Source organism: Colossoma macropomum, unplaced genomic scaffold, assembly GCF_904425465.1.
Source record: "Colossoma macropomum unplaced genomic scaffold, Colossoma_macropomum, whole genome shotgun sequence".
NCBI classification, from domain to species: domain Eukaryota; kingdom Metazoa; phylum Chordata; class Actinopteri; order Characiformes; family Serrasalmidae; genus Colossoma; species Colossoma macropomum.
In genome coordinates, this window is record NW_023494792.1 from 13,365,059 (window position 1) to 13,382,513 (window position 17,455).

Consider the following 17,455-nt stretch of genomic DNA (forward strand, 5'->3'; position numbering starts at 1 on the left):
CAGACTGCAAGTGATAAATGCCATGTAAGTGTTCTGTGCATGCCTCTACTGCCACGCAGCTCGTGTTAAACTTTAAGTTTCAAGCACGGTGACTGTGCATTACTTCTACTGTCATTTGTGCAATACTCAATGGGCCAAGCTGGCCGATGCAGTGCAGAAGCACTGTGGATACCACTTCTGATCTAAAAGTGGCTTGACTTAAGTGTGCTGTCATGGAAAAGAACGCCTGGTTATGGCCTGCTCCGATCACTGCGGCCTTACTATCAGTCTGCAGATCGACTCTGTTCTAGAATCATATTGCACTGACAAATGTGATTTATAACTAATCGAGATCACAATTTTAATATGATTTTTTGTGCAGCCCTAGTGTGTGTGTGAGAGAGAGAGACAGTACAAGGCAGATGGGGGCCAGCGAGCTCCCGTCTGAGTGAAGTCAGAAGTCACCTTGCCTGTCCTGGTTGTGTGTGAGAGAGCAGCCCAGCAGACTCTGATGGCCTGGCCTGATTACTGCCTCCTGTTACGGGCCACAGTCACACAGCCCAGCCAGAGCCCCTGCAGGGGGCCTTCACATACACACCCGCATACACACACACGCTCTCACCTGTGCTCCCGATAATGCTGCTCACCTGCAAAGGCTTTAATGAGCCTTCCTAATGACAGTCATTTAATAAAAGCTACTTGCTGTCACACTCTCTCCACCCAGAGTTGGTCATGCCCCGAAGTGCAACACAAGACCTAACTCAGGAAACAGAGTGCCTGGCCATTGATCTTGTCACTGGCTTGGAAGAAAGCAGCGTTTGCTTTCTAAATGCAGCCACCGCTGAATACCAAATGACATGGCAGTCTGAAGTGTAGTCTAAAAAAACATGCATGTCTGTAGTCATATGTATTCAACTTTCTGGAGAAAAAGTGCCTTTTTGCCTTTTGCCCACAGCATATACAGATACATGGATGAGGGGAGTTGATCACAGATTGACATTCTCACTCTGCGACATCGGAGGTATTCTAACATCTTAACCTTATCTTACCTAACATTTCGTCAGCATCCCCTTAACTCATTAAAACCTGCCCCCAGAGTTTTTGGGGTTTTATAATATGCTCTACGTACTGAGCGAGTGTGCGTAGATTCTGAAGAGTGAAGTATATTCATGTGCCTGCTTGCTCAAAATGTGAGTTTCTAACAAATTCAAATCAAATAACCACTAAATATCAAAATAACTGCATCAACAACATTAGACATTAATAGAGAACAGTACTCTAAAGGGCAGAAACAGATACTATTTTGGTTCCACATTAAAAGGTTAAGAGCTTAATGCAAGTGAGCAATGGACACAACCTGGATAAAGGTCCAATCGTGGAAAACAAAGTTATAGGTGTTTCATTTACTCCATGCGTTAAGGTTAGGGAGCCAGTTCATCTTTAGAGCTTTTATCTTTCAGAAGTGGAGAGTCAGTACTGTTGTTGTTTCTAGCCTGTTTAATATAATAATATAATATATTAATTTTAATATAAAATATAATAACTACAGAATTATTACACAGTTATAATGTGTATTGACTGGATCGAGTTTTCTGACTGTTTGTGTTTCTGACTATTTTTTGACTATTTCTATATCAAGAATGTAAGCACAACAATTACTTTTCATCACATTTAAGTCAAGTCTACTTACAAACATAACTGTCATATTAACTGAAAGTTTAGACTCCGCACTATTGACAGAATTTCTCAAGTGTTCGACAGCAGTCTCTGTGTAGACTGACACGTTTAGCCTAAGCTGCCTAAAATCCATTCACATATTCCAGCACATGTATTTTTCCAGCTCATGTTGGCATGGCCTTAAAGCCCTCTTTAAAAGAGAGGGCCTGTGCTTCCCAGTGCCCACCAGTCCAGGTCGACATCGGCCCCAAACTCACCGTCCCGCGACATGCCCACGGCCAGACACTTCTGCAGCCTGCAGTGCTGGCAGCGGTTTCGGCTGGTACGGTCAATCAGGCAGTTCTTCTGACGCGGGCACGAGTACGCAGCATTGCTCTGCTGACTCCTCCTGAAGAAACCCTGCAGGAGACACAGAGAGAAGACAGCTATGAAGCAAACTCCATAATGCATGACTACATTCTCTTTCAAACTGAATAAGCGCTCATAGAAATTGTTCAATTGAGAGAAAATAATGCATAAAGACATACACAAAAATAATGGTGACAGAAAGAGTTCTTTGCAGCAATAGAAGAACCACTTTTGGTTCCCTGAAGAACCTCATAAGAACCTTTTTTAAAGAAGTTTAAATAACTCTCCCCATAATGTAAAGAATCTTCCAACTAAAGGTCTTTCTTGGAAATGTACATCTAAGCCAAGAACCACTTAGGAGTCTTTATTTTTAAGAGTGTACAGTAACCAGGGATGAGGTCATAAACATAAGCAGAAGGTTAAGGGGTGAGATCACTTCTGTTAATCCTGAGTCATATACATGAAATCACTGTTTCATCAGGGGACGAATCTGTTTTATATAATTCCGCATAATACTGGCAAAGGGCTGAAATAAAAGGCGCTTAGCTAATGCGCTGTACTCAGTGCCACTATTTGCATGCCTGTGATTGTAAATAATGGCGAGTTTGGGCACGGCTATTAGAGTCGAATAACTGAGTCCAAAACCAGTGGGTGTTGAAAGAGACGGAGAGTGAGGGAGAGAGAGACATAGACAGAGAGAGACAGCGAGAGAGAGTGTGCAGCCACACTGAGTTGATACCTCATCCCTTTTACTTAATGAATTGATTCCAGCACACCATTAACATACCCCACTCCACTGCTCGATACACATATGTCTTAATTAGTTGCTCATTGGCTGTTTAATTACAAGAAAACAGCTGACAGCTGCCAAGTTGCTTTCTAATGGCAGCCATTATGAAAGTGGGGTAGGACTGCCGGTGACAAGCGGCACTCCTTAATAATGCTATGATTTATGGGCCAGAGCGGTGTGCTCGCACATATCATTAAATGCCTCTCTGCCTGAAGTAATTAGCAATCATTAAAGATACATTTCAGCAGTTTATTCTTCAGGCTTGTACGTTTTTTTCCCTCTCTTTCGCTGGGCTGTGTGAGTGAGCGAGATGCTGAACAGGGAGTCTGTCTTTCATTCAAAAATAGTCGAACCCCAGCGTTTGTTCATTTCTGCTACGCTCTGCAACGCCTGCCTGTAGAATACTAACAACCAGCCCCAGTGACAAGTGGCAAACAAGAATACACAATAAGCACATAATTCCCTCTGCTGAGTGGATGGCATGTTTGAAACAAACACAAAAAAGGGGAAAAAAAACTCAACAGTGTAGCAAAACAGCTAACGATGCGCTATAATTCAAAGCACTGCACTTTTGATGGTTTTATTTGTGGAGGAGACAGTAACTGCAGAGCTAAAGTCAGAAAAAAAATAAAAATCTCCCAGAGAAGGCAGAAGGAAAACGACTTGCGGAAGTCACTTTGTCCTAATAATCACATAGTGGAGTGATAAAGTCATTGGAGCCTAGTGTGCTCCAGTGAGTAATGATGATGAACATACTGATGTTTACACATTTGGTACTTTTAGTGCTTCTAGCATATATATCACAGCCATTTAAATTGACATGTTAATAAAGTGTTAAAGTGATAAGTTATTAACATCACTCTATTAATGTAGTTTTCACGTTTGATCTTTTTAACCATTTGTAGTAATGCAGACCAAAACCCATCTGCTCATACTCTGTATGTTGTTGATACCTTCAGCACCTTTGGCAGGCTACGCTGGACAGTGTTCATGGAAGACCTAAGGATAAATCAACAAGCAGCTAACTAACAAAAGCAACAGCAAAGTGGAAAGTTACAGTTCCCCTTAAGAGCATCCACTGTAACAAGAATCCACTGTATAAAAAAGAGAGCAAGAGGCTACAGTTACGGATATATACACCCACTTGTTGGAACAATATACTGTTGCTCTCACTCAACAGTGATGGTGAAAATTGTAAACTGTGTTCACTAAAGTGACTGACATTCAAGTTATAACACTGTTATGAAGCTTCAGTCTCAAGTAATGGGACTTAAGAGGCAGGGACCCCCTACATCAGTTCTGCATATTTCCATATGTTACAATTTCTATGTGGCTGTAGCCATGAACAACTAACTCTGATTTTTGTCATTTTTGTATGTGTAGTCACCTAGGCCTATAAAACTAATATAATATAAACAACTCATATTTACAGTTACGTTTGATACATATGGGAAATAAGTATGAAAAACATCACTTAAATTTGATGGCATCATAATCTTCATAATCTTTAAATTTGAGGGCATCATAAACCTCTTTTCAGCTATTTATTATTTGTTGATTTTATTTCTGGTTATCTTTTTTCTCTTCTTCCTCTGTTTTTTTACTTTGTGTTTTGAAGGACTTCAAGCTGCATTTTTAATGTATGAAAGGTGCTACATAAATAAACATTATTAGTATTAATTTTTCATAGAGCTGATAAATGATATTCTTCAGTAGGCATTAGATGGGAATGATGCATCATAATAGCACTATATATAGAACAAATGTCTGTTAGTCAGTTTATGTCAATACAATGTCATTTACTTTATAAAAATATAAATATTCATAAATATTTAAGTAATATTTAATAAATGGTTTACAGTAATTTCCATTTCACTGTGGCATCAGTGTACACAGCGTATGTTTTGTTTGTATCAAAAAGAAATGTTTACATGCTAATTTTAGGCTATTTAGTTCATTAGAAAGGCTAGACTCAGTTTTTTGCAGTGACTTTTATTCTGAAAGGAGGGGATAGGTTCTGAGAAGTGGTGGTTGTAGCTAGTGAGTGAGCCAATCCAGCTATCAGTAAAAGCCATGAGCTAACACAAAGCTGTGTTTTCCCCTTTTCTGTACGCTGTTCCTGAGTAATTCCAGTAATGCTGATTTTTGGACCAGAACCTCGACCTATATGTTTCTGGTGTGAACTCCCTACATCACAGCACACTAAGAACCTTTTTTCCTTCTTCTATTAAGGTACTATTTTAGAGATACAAGGTTTTGTTCAGACATTTTGTTAATTTAATTTACATGCACACACATTTTATATATATATATATATATATATATATATATATATATATATATAGATAGATAGATAGATAGATAGATAGATATAGATATAGATATAGATATGTATGCACATGTGTGTTCTCCTAGTGTGTGTCTCCACCTTTGTTTTTTGTTTTTTTGCACTAACACACACCTTTTCTATGTTTTTTTTTCTTGACACATTCACACACATACATATACACCCACACACACGGATATTTGTTTGCTTGCTTACCTTACAGCCCTCACATGTTATCACACCGTAATGGATGCCTGATGATTTGTCTCCACAGATCTTGCAGGGAATAATTTCAATTTGAGCTGCGGAGAAGAAAGAGAAAGAGAGAAGTAACAGTCAGGATTTTCTTTCGCTGTCACCAGTCACAGCACAACACCTCCGCCACGGCTGTGTGTCGCTACATGAAACAGCGTGGAGCTTCAAACGCATCTCTTCCCTGCCATGCGCTGAAAGCTGAAACTACACGGCTTACAGAGGAGGCCATCTTAACTCTGAACACAACCCCCTGCAAACCACGGCAATAACAATGTCAGTTAGCAGCATAAATATACCCACAAAATACCCACATCTTAACTGCTACCAGACCCTTTGGGGAGCAATAACAGGCCAACTGTTTGACAAGGAGCACCTACAGCACTGGACTTATTTCAGGAGTGAATAAGGACTGTGTGCTGCCTTCAAAGGCATGTTAGCCCAAACAAATCTTTCACAACTGCTGAGAAAGGCAGGTCCCCTCTGTAGTACAAGAAAGGGGGCACAGGTGGACACTGACGGCTGCTGATTTATTGGAAACTGTAGCAATATACAGTGTACACAATATGTATTGTGCATTTATATGTACAATATCCTATTTTCAGACAACAGACAAGTACTCATTGGTAAGAATGTAATTCAACATCAGAGAAACTTGTATTGGGGCAAATTGTGTGGTCTGTTCTGGAAATAGAGTGGAAGACCATACTGATAACACTGGAATAACATCTGTGCCTTATATTTCCACTCTATCATAAATATACTGACTCAGACAACACAGATGTCATGATGGTTCCCAGTCAAAAGCATGCTATGCTAGAACAAACAATGGCTATTGCAATATAGTAGCTCAATATACAGCATTTCAGCATTTAAACGATAGGATCAGTGCCAATTACCCAGATCTGTGCTAACATACATAAATCACAAAGCCTAGCAGAATATACCTGACTGTGCAAATTCTCTGTGTTCATTGTGGGATTAGAGCAGAAAAGGTGCTGCTTAATGTAGCCTAAGCATTTTATTTCTACTTGACAGAAATCAGATCTTGAGCCAAAGCTCCCTGCAGCCACCCGCCTGTCTCCAGACAAAGACAGTAGCTTTATAATACTTCGTTGAACCTCATAAATCTAATCGCTCGGAATTCATTTGCTCACATCAAATTTGCCTCTGCTGCCCATTTTATCAGCTGCCCGCGAGCTCCTGTTGTGTCATCTGGATAATGTCAGAGCCTCACGCCGTCCCCGAGGGAAACACTTACACAAAGGTTTGTTTTTATACAATGTAAGGACATGAGGTCATGCATGTGTATTATATATAGTATTATATATGGCCAACTATCTTAAAAATAAAAGCGACAAAAAGGGTTTCAATTAACGATGCACTGATACAGGTAGTGAGGGCTGATGTCAATATCCGATATCTTTCGTGCACATATCTGCTGAAGTCATTTATTAAATTAGAAGAAAATCTGTCTGGATTAGCATTACAAAATAGTAATACTTCTATGTATAGGGTTAAAAAATGGGAAGACATTTCAGTATATTATTCTCTTGAAAAGGACACTTCTTCAAGGGTTCTTTAGTAAAGAAAATGGTTCAATATAGAACCATTAATACTTAAAGAACCCTTAGCATGATTAAAGGGTTCTTTGCATCATGAAATTGTTCTTCAGATGTAACAATAGAAGAACGCTTTTGGGAGCTATATAGAACCATCTACAGCACATTCTCCATCAATCTGCAGAACCCTTTCATGATGCAAAGAACCCTTTAATCATGCAACTTCTATACAGAACCACTTTCTTTACTAAAGAACCCTTAAAGAACCATCTTTTTAACAGTGTACCCCAGCATCAGGTGGCAGCGGAGTGCTGCACACACTCTTCAGATTGATGGAAAATGTGCATGAATGTGCTGTAGATGGTCCTATATAGAACCTTTTTTGAAAAAGGCTCAATATAGCACCCAAAAGGGCTCTTCTATTGTTATAAGCTTAACATTGTAACAATAGAAGAACCCTTTTGGGTGCTATATAGAACCATCTACAGCACATTCTCCATCAATCTGAAGAACCCTTTCATGATGCAAAGAACCCTTTTAATCATGCAACTTCTATACAGAACCACTTTCTTTACTAAAGAACCCTTAAAGAACCATCTTTTTAACAGTGTACCCCAGCATCACCTAAATGTTCTCCTCTTATGGAGTACAATTAATACATCTTCAAATATCGGTTAGAAATATAGAATCTAAACATCTGCCTAATGGCAATATTTTTTGTGAGCGATTATCTGCCAATATCGATATGAATCAAATATCCTACTTCCAGTGAATGGTTCTTTAGAGAACCATTTTTGGAAATAAGATTAACTTTTGTAAAGTTTAAAGAACCTCCATATAATGGCAGAACCCTTAAAGTGGTGAATGCTCTTTAAACCTTTAAAAGATTCTTCACAGTCACAAATCTCTCTATTAAACATGGTTCCTTAGGGAACCAAAAGGGGTTCTTCTATGGCATTGCTCAAACAACCTTTGTGGCATGTAACTATCTGTATGTAATAAGATTTTTCTAAGCCTAACCCTGAACCTAAGCTTAAACTCAGAAATCAATGTAGTTAAGGAAGTACTTTACAAAATGAGGACCTTATATTGTAGCAACTGTAGCATTTCTGTATTTTTGTCCTGAAAATGTACAAAAACTCACTCACCCACCCTTCAAATGGCTGATCTACTAACCCTCTCTGCATAACCACCGAATGGTCCGCCCCGTCAACATGCTCTCTCAGCCTGTAAACACTGTATTAGTCAACACGTCAGTCAGGCCGGCACATACAGAGCACCGACAGAAGCCATCCCCTCCTCTCTAGAGAATGCATCTCAGGCCATGGCACGCTGGAGTCATTACGGCCCGTAATCAGCTATGATTACCACCACAGTGTAGCCAGATTACTTCAGAATAAGACCATCTAGCCCAAGCCTTCTCTGATGAGCTACTTCTGTAATGAATATTTTAAGAGAAACGTATAATTATCTCCCTTTTTTGTGTGCTGTCTCAGTGTGGTGGGCCCTCGCCATGCGGGCACTACACTCGATTGTTTGTTTTCATGTTCTCCCGCCACGAGCATTAGAGCGCCAGTGTGTTCCTATTCCTTTAGCATTTTCAGCCTCATTACTTACATAATTTGTTCTGACATGCACTTAGAACAACTGAAGCATGCAGTAATTAAGGCTGGCTGTGGTTGGGGTCCAGGAGAGGTGGTGCACTGGACATTTTTGACCAGCAGGTGGCAGCGGAGTGCTGCACACACTGCCCCCACCTTATTCTCCCAGGCTTTAGCTCCCAGCCTCCACTCATTAGCTGTGTCTCAAGTAAAGTCCTTCCGCAGTGTATGAGCAATGTGTTCACAAAAGAAAATGCAACCAAATGAACATACAACTAATGTACTACACTTTTAAAAATTAAGGTATCAAAAAGGGGGCTTTATGCCATAGAAGAACCACTCAGGTTCATTAAAGAACCTTTTAAAGGATGATTCTTTTAATTATTTTGTAAATGAGATGTGCAAGTGTAAAGAATCTGGTTAGCACATAGAGCTGCCGAAAACAATAGTGTGTAATGTTGCACACTGTTTGCATTACATCTATGGCTGCCATTCGTTTTGGAGGAGCCACCAGAAAGCACAACAGTCATCACACTGAGCAAAACAGCTTAGACAAATAAAGACACAAAAAAGTTCAGAGTGAACATTTCAGATTTTTTTAAATTAGCACTTGCTTGCATAGATTGCAAATTTAGCGCACTAGACAACAGAGGTGGACAGATCTAGTTCTAGATCTAGAATCTAGTTCTCAGAATTTTGTCAGCTACCTGAATTGGCTTATTAGCTCAAGGTAGCTAGGTAGAATTAGCAAAATGAGCTCACTGATACAAGATCATGGCAAGACTTGTTAACTAGTGAAGTACATAGCGTATTTGCTAATTAGTGCTAGCTAGCTAGGTAGAATTGATTAGCAAAGCCTATGGTACAAAATCAAGAACAGGACTTTTAACTGGACTTGGGACACTTCTGCTAGCTAGTGAAGTACAAAGTGTACAGTGTAAGAATACAACGCGGATTGAAACACGGGCACTGTCCTAAGGGTTAGCACCTCCACAGTGCTGGCTCTGCTACAGCAGCTTTAGCCGACAGCCTTTAGCCCTCAAGCCTGGCACCCTTGGCGTTGGTGCCAGGCTTGCGGGCTGAAGGCTGTGAGTTAAAGCCGCTGAGGCAGAGCCAGCTGCCTCCGCGAACGCCTCTCTTTGCTTCCTCTCCTCAGGCGCAGCTCAGAGGGCCCTCCATCTTCGAGCAGGCAGACTCTGTGCCACATCAGGCAAGGGCAGAGGGGGTGAAGCGGACAGAATGGTGCGCTAGGCACCGGCCTGGGTATGAGTCAGTGACCAGCGTGGAGGATACAGTAGGAAGAGGCCCTGGGAGCAAACACACTGCTTCTCTGTCTACCCTCTCCCCAGGCCTCCACATGAAAACGGTCACAAAGCTCTTTGTCTCCAGCCTGGCTCGCACAGCGGGCTTCTGGACTCGCTCCGTGCTCCTTTTGTCTAGAGAGAGAGGCTAAACCGAAACCGATCACCTAAAAATCTCTTTACCAGGAGAAAGGGGAGCACCACAAAGAAAATGCACAGCGATAAACACTTTCAAATGCTCAAAAGGCTATGAAAACAACACCAGATATTGTTAAATTGTATGGTTTTGTATAATGTAAGTCTATTTTTAGGTTTTCAATGCAGAATATTCCTGAATAAACGAACAAGTGTCTAAAACCACTGCAGTACCACTACAGTAAAAACACAAAAATGTGTCGCAATACACGCTCTCTAACGCTTGTGAGGCTATGAAAACTATAAAAAGAATAGTAAAAATATATGATACTAAAATATCTTACATGCTAATCTTTTTTATGCTTGACTGAATGAACGAATAGGTGACTAAAAGGGATTACGTATGGCCAGGAGACTAAAGTTCAAACATCCAGAGCACTTTAGTGAATTCACACAGAGATTATCAAACAGAGCACCATGTGGAGTAAGTACAGTGGATCTAGAAGTCAATATCCATTGACAGGAGGCCCAGTGTTAGTGGACACACTGTGGTAGAGACTGACATGTCGCACATGGTTGAGTCCGGCAGGCTAGAAGAAGTTCAAGGCGCAAACACACTCCCAGCAAACCAATGCTTTTTTTAAGGGCTGATCAAAGTTGGAATAACATAAAAGCTTTTATATTCTGCAAACTGTCATTTGTTTTTGATCCAGTGTGAGTCAGTGGAACCAACATTTGAACATTAGGAATGTTTCATCTGTGATAGCTGAGCTAGCTGGCAGGTGCACAACGTAACGAGCGGACACTCAGCACAATCTGCGACTGTTCTTTTTCTCCTCAGTTCTATCTTTATAAGTGAACATTGTCTCTGCTAGGCCAAAATATCCTGGCTCCAAAATCAGTCTGGAAGATTACACTTAGCCCTTCTACAATAATACTGAATCCTTTTGTACAGTATTCATAAAATGAAGGCATTAAATACGTTTAAATATGATTTGATTATCTCTCCATTTTGTCTCATCTTGTTTAATTAGAGAAGGTAGCATTGCTCTCACTCACTGAACTGAAAGACCAAGCACTACCCTTCTACAAATTCAAGATACAGAAGCAGAGAGAATAGAAGGAAAGGTAAAACTGTTTGACAAACAAGCTGTGTGAACATACAGAATGTGTTACAGTAGGCAGTTTACTATAACACCTAGAAATGAAGGTTTGGTAGCAGAGTCACTGACATGAGTGAATTAACCACAACAGAGACACTTCTTTTTTGGAAACAGGACCTACAGCAGTGATTGGCTGCTGTTTTTTTAGATCTACTGACCACTGATGTCCTACAAACTCTCTCACTTGCTTGTTTTTACACAAAACTTTCATCTCCAAAATGGTAACTTTACAGGAAAAAGCAAAATATTCCTCACTTTTAATGCTATTCAATGTAATATGTTTTTTACTAGTAATTTTGGGCAGTTTCTAATGCTCCATTCATCATGAACACACACACAATGTAAAGGGCAACTGGCATTTTCTGATTATATAAAAAATGACAAAACAAGCACATACATACATAACCAGGTCTCCATGTCTATGCTGAAATTCTGTTCCTATCTTCGGTAGGTGTGGTGGAGGGTCAGTTAGCATTAGAGACAGAGGCTGATTGAGGGCGGTTAGTTAGAGTGTTCGGCTCTGTTGTGCCTCCCTGGAGCCCAGTTCAAGGTCACTGAGTCAGAGGCCTGAGGAGAGAGTGACGTGTCGTCCTGCTTGTCTTTTTCACTCTCTCTCTGGGCCTGCCTGCCTCTCTTTCTCTCTCTCTCTACACTCCTTCCATCTGGATGTCTGCTTCCCTCTTTCTCTTCTCTCTCACTCTCTCTCTCTCTCTTTCTCTGTCCTCCATGCAGCTCTCACATCAAGCCCTGTGGGAGAAAATCCTCTCCAGTGGCTTTACAGCGGATGCTCCATTCTTGCACCCACGGAACTCAATTGTCACTCGTGCACCAAAAGGCCATTGTAATTGGCTTGACGCATCGTTCATGCACATAAATTCCGGCAGAAGCCATATTTCATAGCATAATGTAAGCAGCGACGGAGAGATGGGTTGTCTGAGCCAGGCCGTGAGCATGAAACGCAGCAATTATGAGCAGAACGTTTCAAACTCTACTCAAGCCAGGCTTCCTGCACTAAAAAGAACAAATGAAGACAGTGAAAAGTCAGTTAGAAAAAACAGACACTTCATCAAAAAGGGAGACAAAGATCATTACGCCGTAACGCATACTAACGGCTCGGTGCTAGCCTGTCACAGCCGCACCGTTCTTTCAAGCGCATTACTGCTGACATCAGCATCACAAAGGCACTCTCTCGCCGAGCCGAGCGCTTTTCCACCGAGCTCCTTTAATGCGCTCTCGCCTCATTTGTACCTGAAGAGCGTCATTCAGGAGGGAGGCAAAAGTGGGATGTTGACACAATATATTGGAGGCGTGTGAAATATTCAGGGGCTTTGCCTCGCTAATGGAAGGAGGGCTGCCTTGCTAGTTTCACCACACAGCCTTCTGTCTCTGCATTAAACGCCTTTGCTCACATTCTTTTGCAGTTTAAGGAAACGGTCCAGATTTCCAACGCACGTATCAGCATTTTTGTTTGTCATACGAAGGGGAAAAAAGGCAGAGAGTTCAATGAGATACACACCTATTGTGATTTTCCCACAAATGTGCACAAAAGCTCCTGCTATTTCTACATTGTGCTCAAATCTCAACCAGAACTTGGACAGTTTACACAATCTGGCAGACACAACATCCAACAGCAGAGGACAGACGTGGACTGCATTCATAACTCTGTGAGATTAACTCTTTGTGTCAATATGTCAGAGGCACTGGATCAATGCTGCTGGTTTAAAAACTCCATACACAGGATTTCCACATTTATACACACATAAATAATGCTCATTTTATTCCCAGACTCCTCTAGGCTGATCATTTGGATGGTATCTAAACAAATATTTTATTCCTTCTAAAAGACAGGAAGCATAATGACACAGCAGATTGCCATAGATACGTTCAAAGGAGCATTTGGTGCTGGTCCACAACTGGTCTCTCTCTGTTTCTCTGTATATTTGTGTGGGGGCGGTTGCTAATGTGGGTGTGCGTTGACAGCTGTCAGTGACCAAATGACGCAAGCCAGCGGGCTCATGTCAGGGGCTTATGTAAGCGATTGGACAGCAGTACTGGAACTGTGTCCAGCACAGCATTACAGCCAGATTAACAATGGGCCTTCCAGCCGGAAAGGCACAAATGGCAGTTTCATCAAACTCCATTCTGAAAAATATTAAACACATTTTACACTGCTCACTGCTATCACCCAAACTTATTATCTGACTGTATTCATTTATTAAACATGTACCTCTTTTATGACTGGGTCAGTAAAGCTGGGAATTATGTATTCAGTATTGGAAATGATGTATGATATTGGATATAACCCCTATTCTGCACATTCCAGTAATTTTACATCAACGCTAGACATCAAAAAGTCTTAAGATGATAACCCTGGAAGCTATATTCATTAAATGGGTAGTTGAGGTTTGAAACTCTGATTGGCATTCCACCACACACATTAACAGACAGTTGTCCGGAAAACCTAGCTTACTGTTAATGACTCTGCATTGTTTGGTAAAAGAATTGCAATTGTGATTAATAAATTAAGTTATTTAACATTAGTGTATTTCATCATACTGTATATAGTTGCCATTTAAGTTGTGCATTACAGTGATTTTACTAGAGATGTGCATTCCAGCTAATTCTGATATTTGGTTATCTGTAAGTGTTTAAGCACAGGGGTCTGGTCAACCAATCTAAAAACAGAAAAAAGCAATTTCAGCTGAATTTCAGCTGAAATGAATGTAGAGCTGTGGATTATGTTTTAGGCAACAGCACTGGTGTTTGCATCAAAATTTCAAAATGTTTTTTATTTAAATATAGCCAAAAGAAATTGCTAAGTTTTCATGTCAAATGAGTAACACAATAGACACTCAGCAGTTTCTGGACCTAGCATTAGTCTAGCCTGTTCAGTCTTAAAAGCTGTGCGATCTCTGGCCTCTAAGTCACATCCTTAAGAAAGCTTCACTGGCAACACGCTCACAATAAGACACTAATGTTTCTGATTAGTTAAGTGTAATATAAAGAATGTTATCTCCATTTTTCTGTAATAAAATGCAACAAATACCTGAATAGTGATTTCATACCCAAGTACCTGTGCTCATTCCTAGATTTTACCACAACTACAAAGAATCATATTGTAGCTTACTGTTTTAATAAACAAATGCAAATACACACAAAAAAAAATAATATTACAGTGTATATAAAGCGAGAACTTATCCACTGCATCTTGTTTCTGCTGAGGCAGTACAGTCATGTTGTAATTTAAGAGAACAGAGCAGGAGCTTTTTTCTCTTTCTTTATTCCCTTTTGAGCAGAAGAGGGAAGGTTATTTGAATGTCAGTGGCAGAGGACAGCAGTGCTACACACGCACAGACGGAATAGCATAAATGTGTAATTTGTTTGGGGATTGTAGCTTGTTGGCATATTACCATGAGACCCAACTGACAGCATGTACTTCATTTGAGCTGTGTGAGATCTCACACACACACACACACACACACACACACAATTCTGAGGAAAGCCCTGTATCATCATACAAAAAAAAAAGAAAAAAATGCTGAAATGTCACTGCACATAGACAAATAAAAGATAAAATCCCTGCAATTAAATATGTATGATGGTTTTTAACTATGTGATGTGGACTAAGTGAGAGCCACTGGGTGAGTTTGTGTGTTTGTTTATTTGTTGCTTCTCTGATAATTCTCCACTCTTAATCGCAGGCTTCTACTCTGCTATGATCCAGAGCCATGTGGGACTGAGAGCAGATCTGAGAGATAGAGGGGCTGACGAGAGAGAGAGAGAGAGAGAGAGACATGGATAGAAAGAGAAAAAGAGAGACAGAGACACAATCTCTCCATTCTCCTACTGACCCTTACCAGTACCTACCAGATAAACATACAGGGGAAAATCACTCTCAGTCACTATCTTGGCCAATGTGGTGGCAAACTCCTTGCGCAGGGGGGAACTTGAAAACATGCACAAAATAGTATGAAAAAGCATTGGGGGTGTAACAATAACACTCAGCCCACAATTCGATTCGATTCATGATACTGGGATTATGATTCAGTATTCTAACAATATTTTGAACAAAATTCAAATGAAGAAAATTGATGACAGTAATAATGTTGTTGCGCAAATTTCTAATGACACTAGAGCTGTGAGCTAGCACTTTCTCTCCATACTTTGTTAGCCCCCTTTCACCCTGTTCTTCAGTGGTCAGGACCCCACAGGACCACCAAAGAGCAGGTATTATTTGGGTGGTGGATCATTCTCAGCACTGATGTGGTGATGGTGTGTTAGTGTGTGTTGTGCTGCTATGAGTGGATCAGACACAGCAGTGCTGCTGGAGTTTTTAAACACCTCAGGGTCACTGCTGGGCTGAGAATAGTCCATTAACCAAAAATATCCCAACAACATCCAACAGCGTCCTGTGGGCAGCGTCCTGTGACCACTGATGAAGGACTAGAGGATGACCAATACAAGCTGTGCTTCAACAGATGAGCTATCATCTCTGACTTTACATCGACAAGGTGGACCAACAAGGATGTTACTGTGTGTCAAACAGAGTGGACAGTGAGTGGACACAGTAAAAACTCCAGCAGCACTGCTGTGTCTGATCCACTCACACCAGCGCAACACACACTAACACACCACCATCACATCAGTGTCACTGCAGTGCTGAAAATGATCCACCACCAAAAAACAACCAAAAAAGTTGGGACACTGTGCAAAATGTAAATAAAAACAAAATGCAATGATGTGTAAATCATTTAAACCCTATATTTCATTGAAAAATAGTACAAAGACAACATATCAAATGTTGAAACTGTATTGTTTTTTTTTGGAAAATATATGCCCATTTTGAATTTGATGCCAGCAACACATTAAAATAATTGGGGCATGTTTTCCCATTGTGTTGCATCACCTCTTCTTTCAACAGCACTCTGTATGTGTTCAGAAACTGAGGCATGCTGTTGTAATACATGCAGAATGTGGTTTTGCATTGTCTTACTGAAATAAGTAAGACCTGAAAAAGACGTCGTCTGGATGGCAAAATATGTTGCTTCAAAACCTGTATAGATCGTTCAGCATTAATGGTGCCTTCACAGATGTGCATGTCACTCGTGCCATGTGCATTAATGCACCTGCATACCATCACGGATGCTGGCTTTTGAACTGTGCGCTGAAAGCATCCATGATTTCCAAATTTTGATTCGTTTAACAACAGGGAACTTTTCCACTTCCCCTCGGTCCACCTTAAATGAGCTCAGGCCCAGAGAAGACGGTGGCTGGATCCTGTTATAATACGGTTTCTTCTTTGCATGGTAGAGTTTTAACTTGCATTTGTGGATGCAAAGACAAACTGTGTTCACAAACAGTGGTATTTGGAAGTGTTGCTGAGCCCATGAAATGATTTCCACTACAGAATTGTGTCTATTTTTAATGATGTGCAGCCTGAAGGACACGGCCATCCAATATTGTTTTTTGGCCTTGTCCTTTGCATACAGAGATTTTTCTGAGATTCTCTGAATCTTTAGATGATATTATGTACCGTAGATGCTGAAATCTCCAAGTTCTTTGATATTTCATGTTGAGAAACGCTATGCTGGTGCTATTTGCCTGCGCAGTCTTTCACAGAGTGGTGAACCCCTCCTCATCTTTATTTCTAAAAGACTCACCCTCTCTGAGATGCTCTTTTTATACCCAGTAATGTTACTGACCTGTGTACAGGTTGTAGGGGGGCTAACAAAGTATGCAGAGAAACAGACTACAGTTTCTAACTTTACAAAGTGCATGTTTACGGTCACTGGAGCTAACAGAATGGACAATATGTGTAGATACAAGTTCCTAATAAAGTGCTTGTTGTACAGCAATTAATCGTAAGCTATATATATATATATATATATATATATATATATATATATAGTGTCTAAGACTGACTTCCCCCTGCATCTCAGAGGCTTCTATGGTAGGTTGCCTCAGCGATGCTACACCATATCTAAAAGCTGAAAGGGAGAGAAACAGAGAGAAACAGTGAGAGTAAGAAACAAAGACACAGAGGGAATGAGAAAACAAGAGAGTGAATAAGAGAAAGAGAGGAGATTAAGGGAGAGAGAGGGAGAGGGAGAAAGAGGAAGAGAGGAAGAGAGAGAGAGAGAGAGAGAGAGAGAGATTGGGAGCACACTTTACTCTTCTCCTTCATGATCTCTCCTGTAAAAGCTGAAGCTCAGGTCTGGCCGTCTGCCTTTGGGCTGCTTTCAGCGGGGGACTCATGCGTGCATCTGTGTTTGTTTGCGTGTGATGCCATTAATTTTTCAGCTCTTCCCTTCACACACACAC

General features: G+C 40.6%; 1 protein-coding gene across 2 annotated transcripts in view; it reads right to left on the reverse strand.

Moving 5' to 3' along the window:
• The window catches only part of roraa (RAR-related orphan receptor A, paralog a), a 296,333-nt gene that overhangs the window by 13,716 nt on the left and 265,162 nt on the right, over window positions 1-17,455 (reverse strand). For both annotated transcript variants that reach the window (XM_036576078.1, XM_036576079.1), the window contains 2 exons: window positions 5,337-5,422; window positions 1,914-2,055 (listed from right to left, as the gene is read on the reverse strand). In XM_036576078.1, coding sequence (XP_036431971.1) covers window positions 1,914-2,055; window positions 5,337-5,422 — 228 coding nt within the window. The remainder of the gene's footprint in view (window positions 1-1,913; window positions 2,056-5,336; window positions 5,423-17,455) is intronic.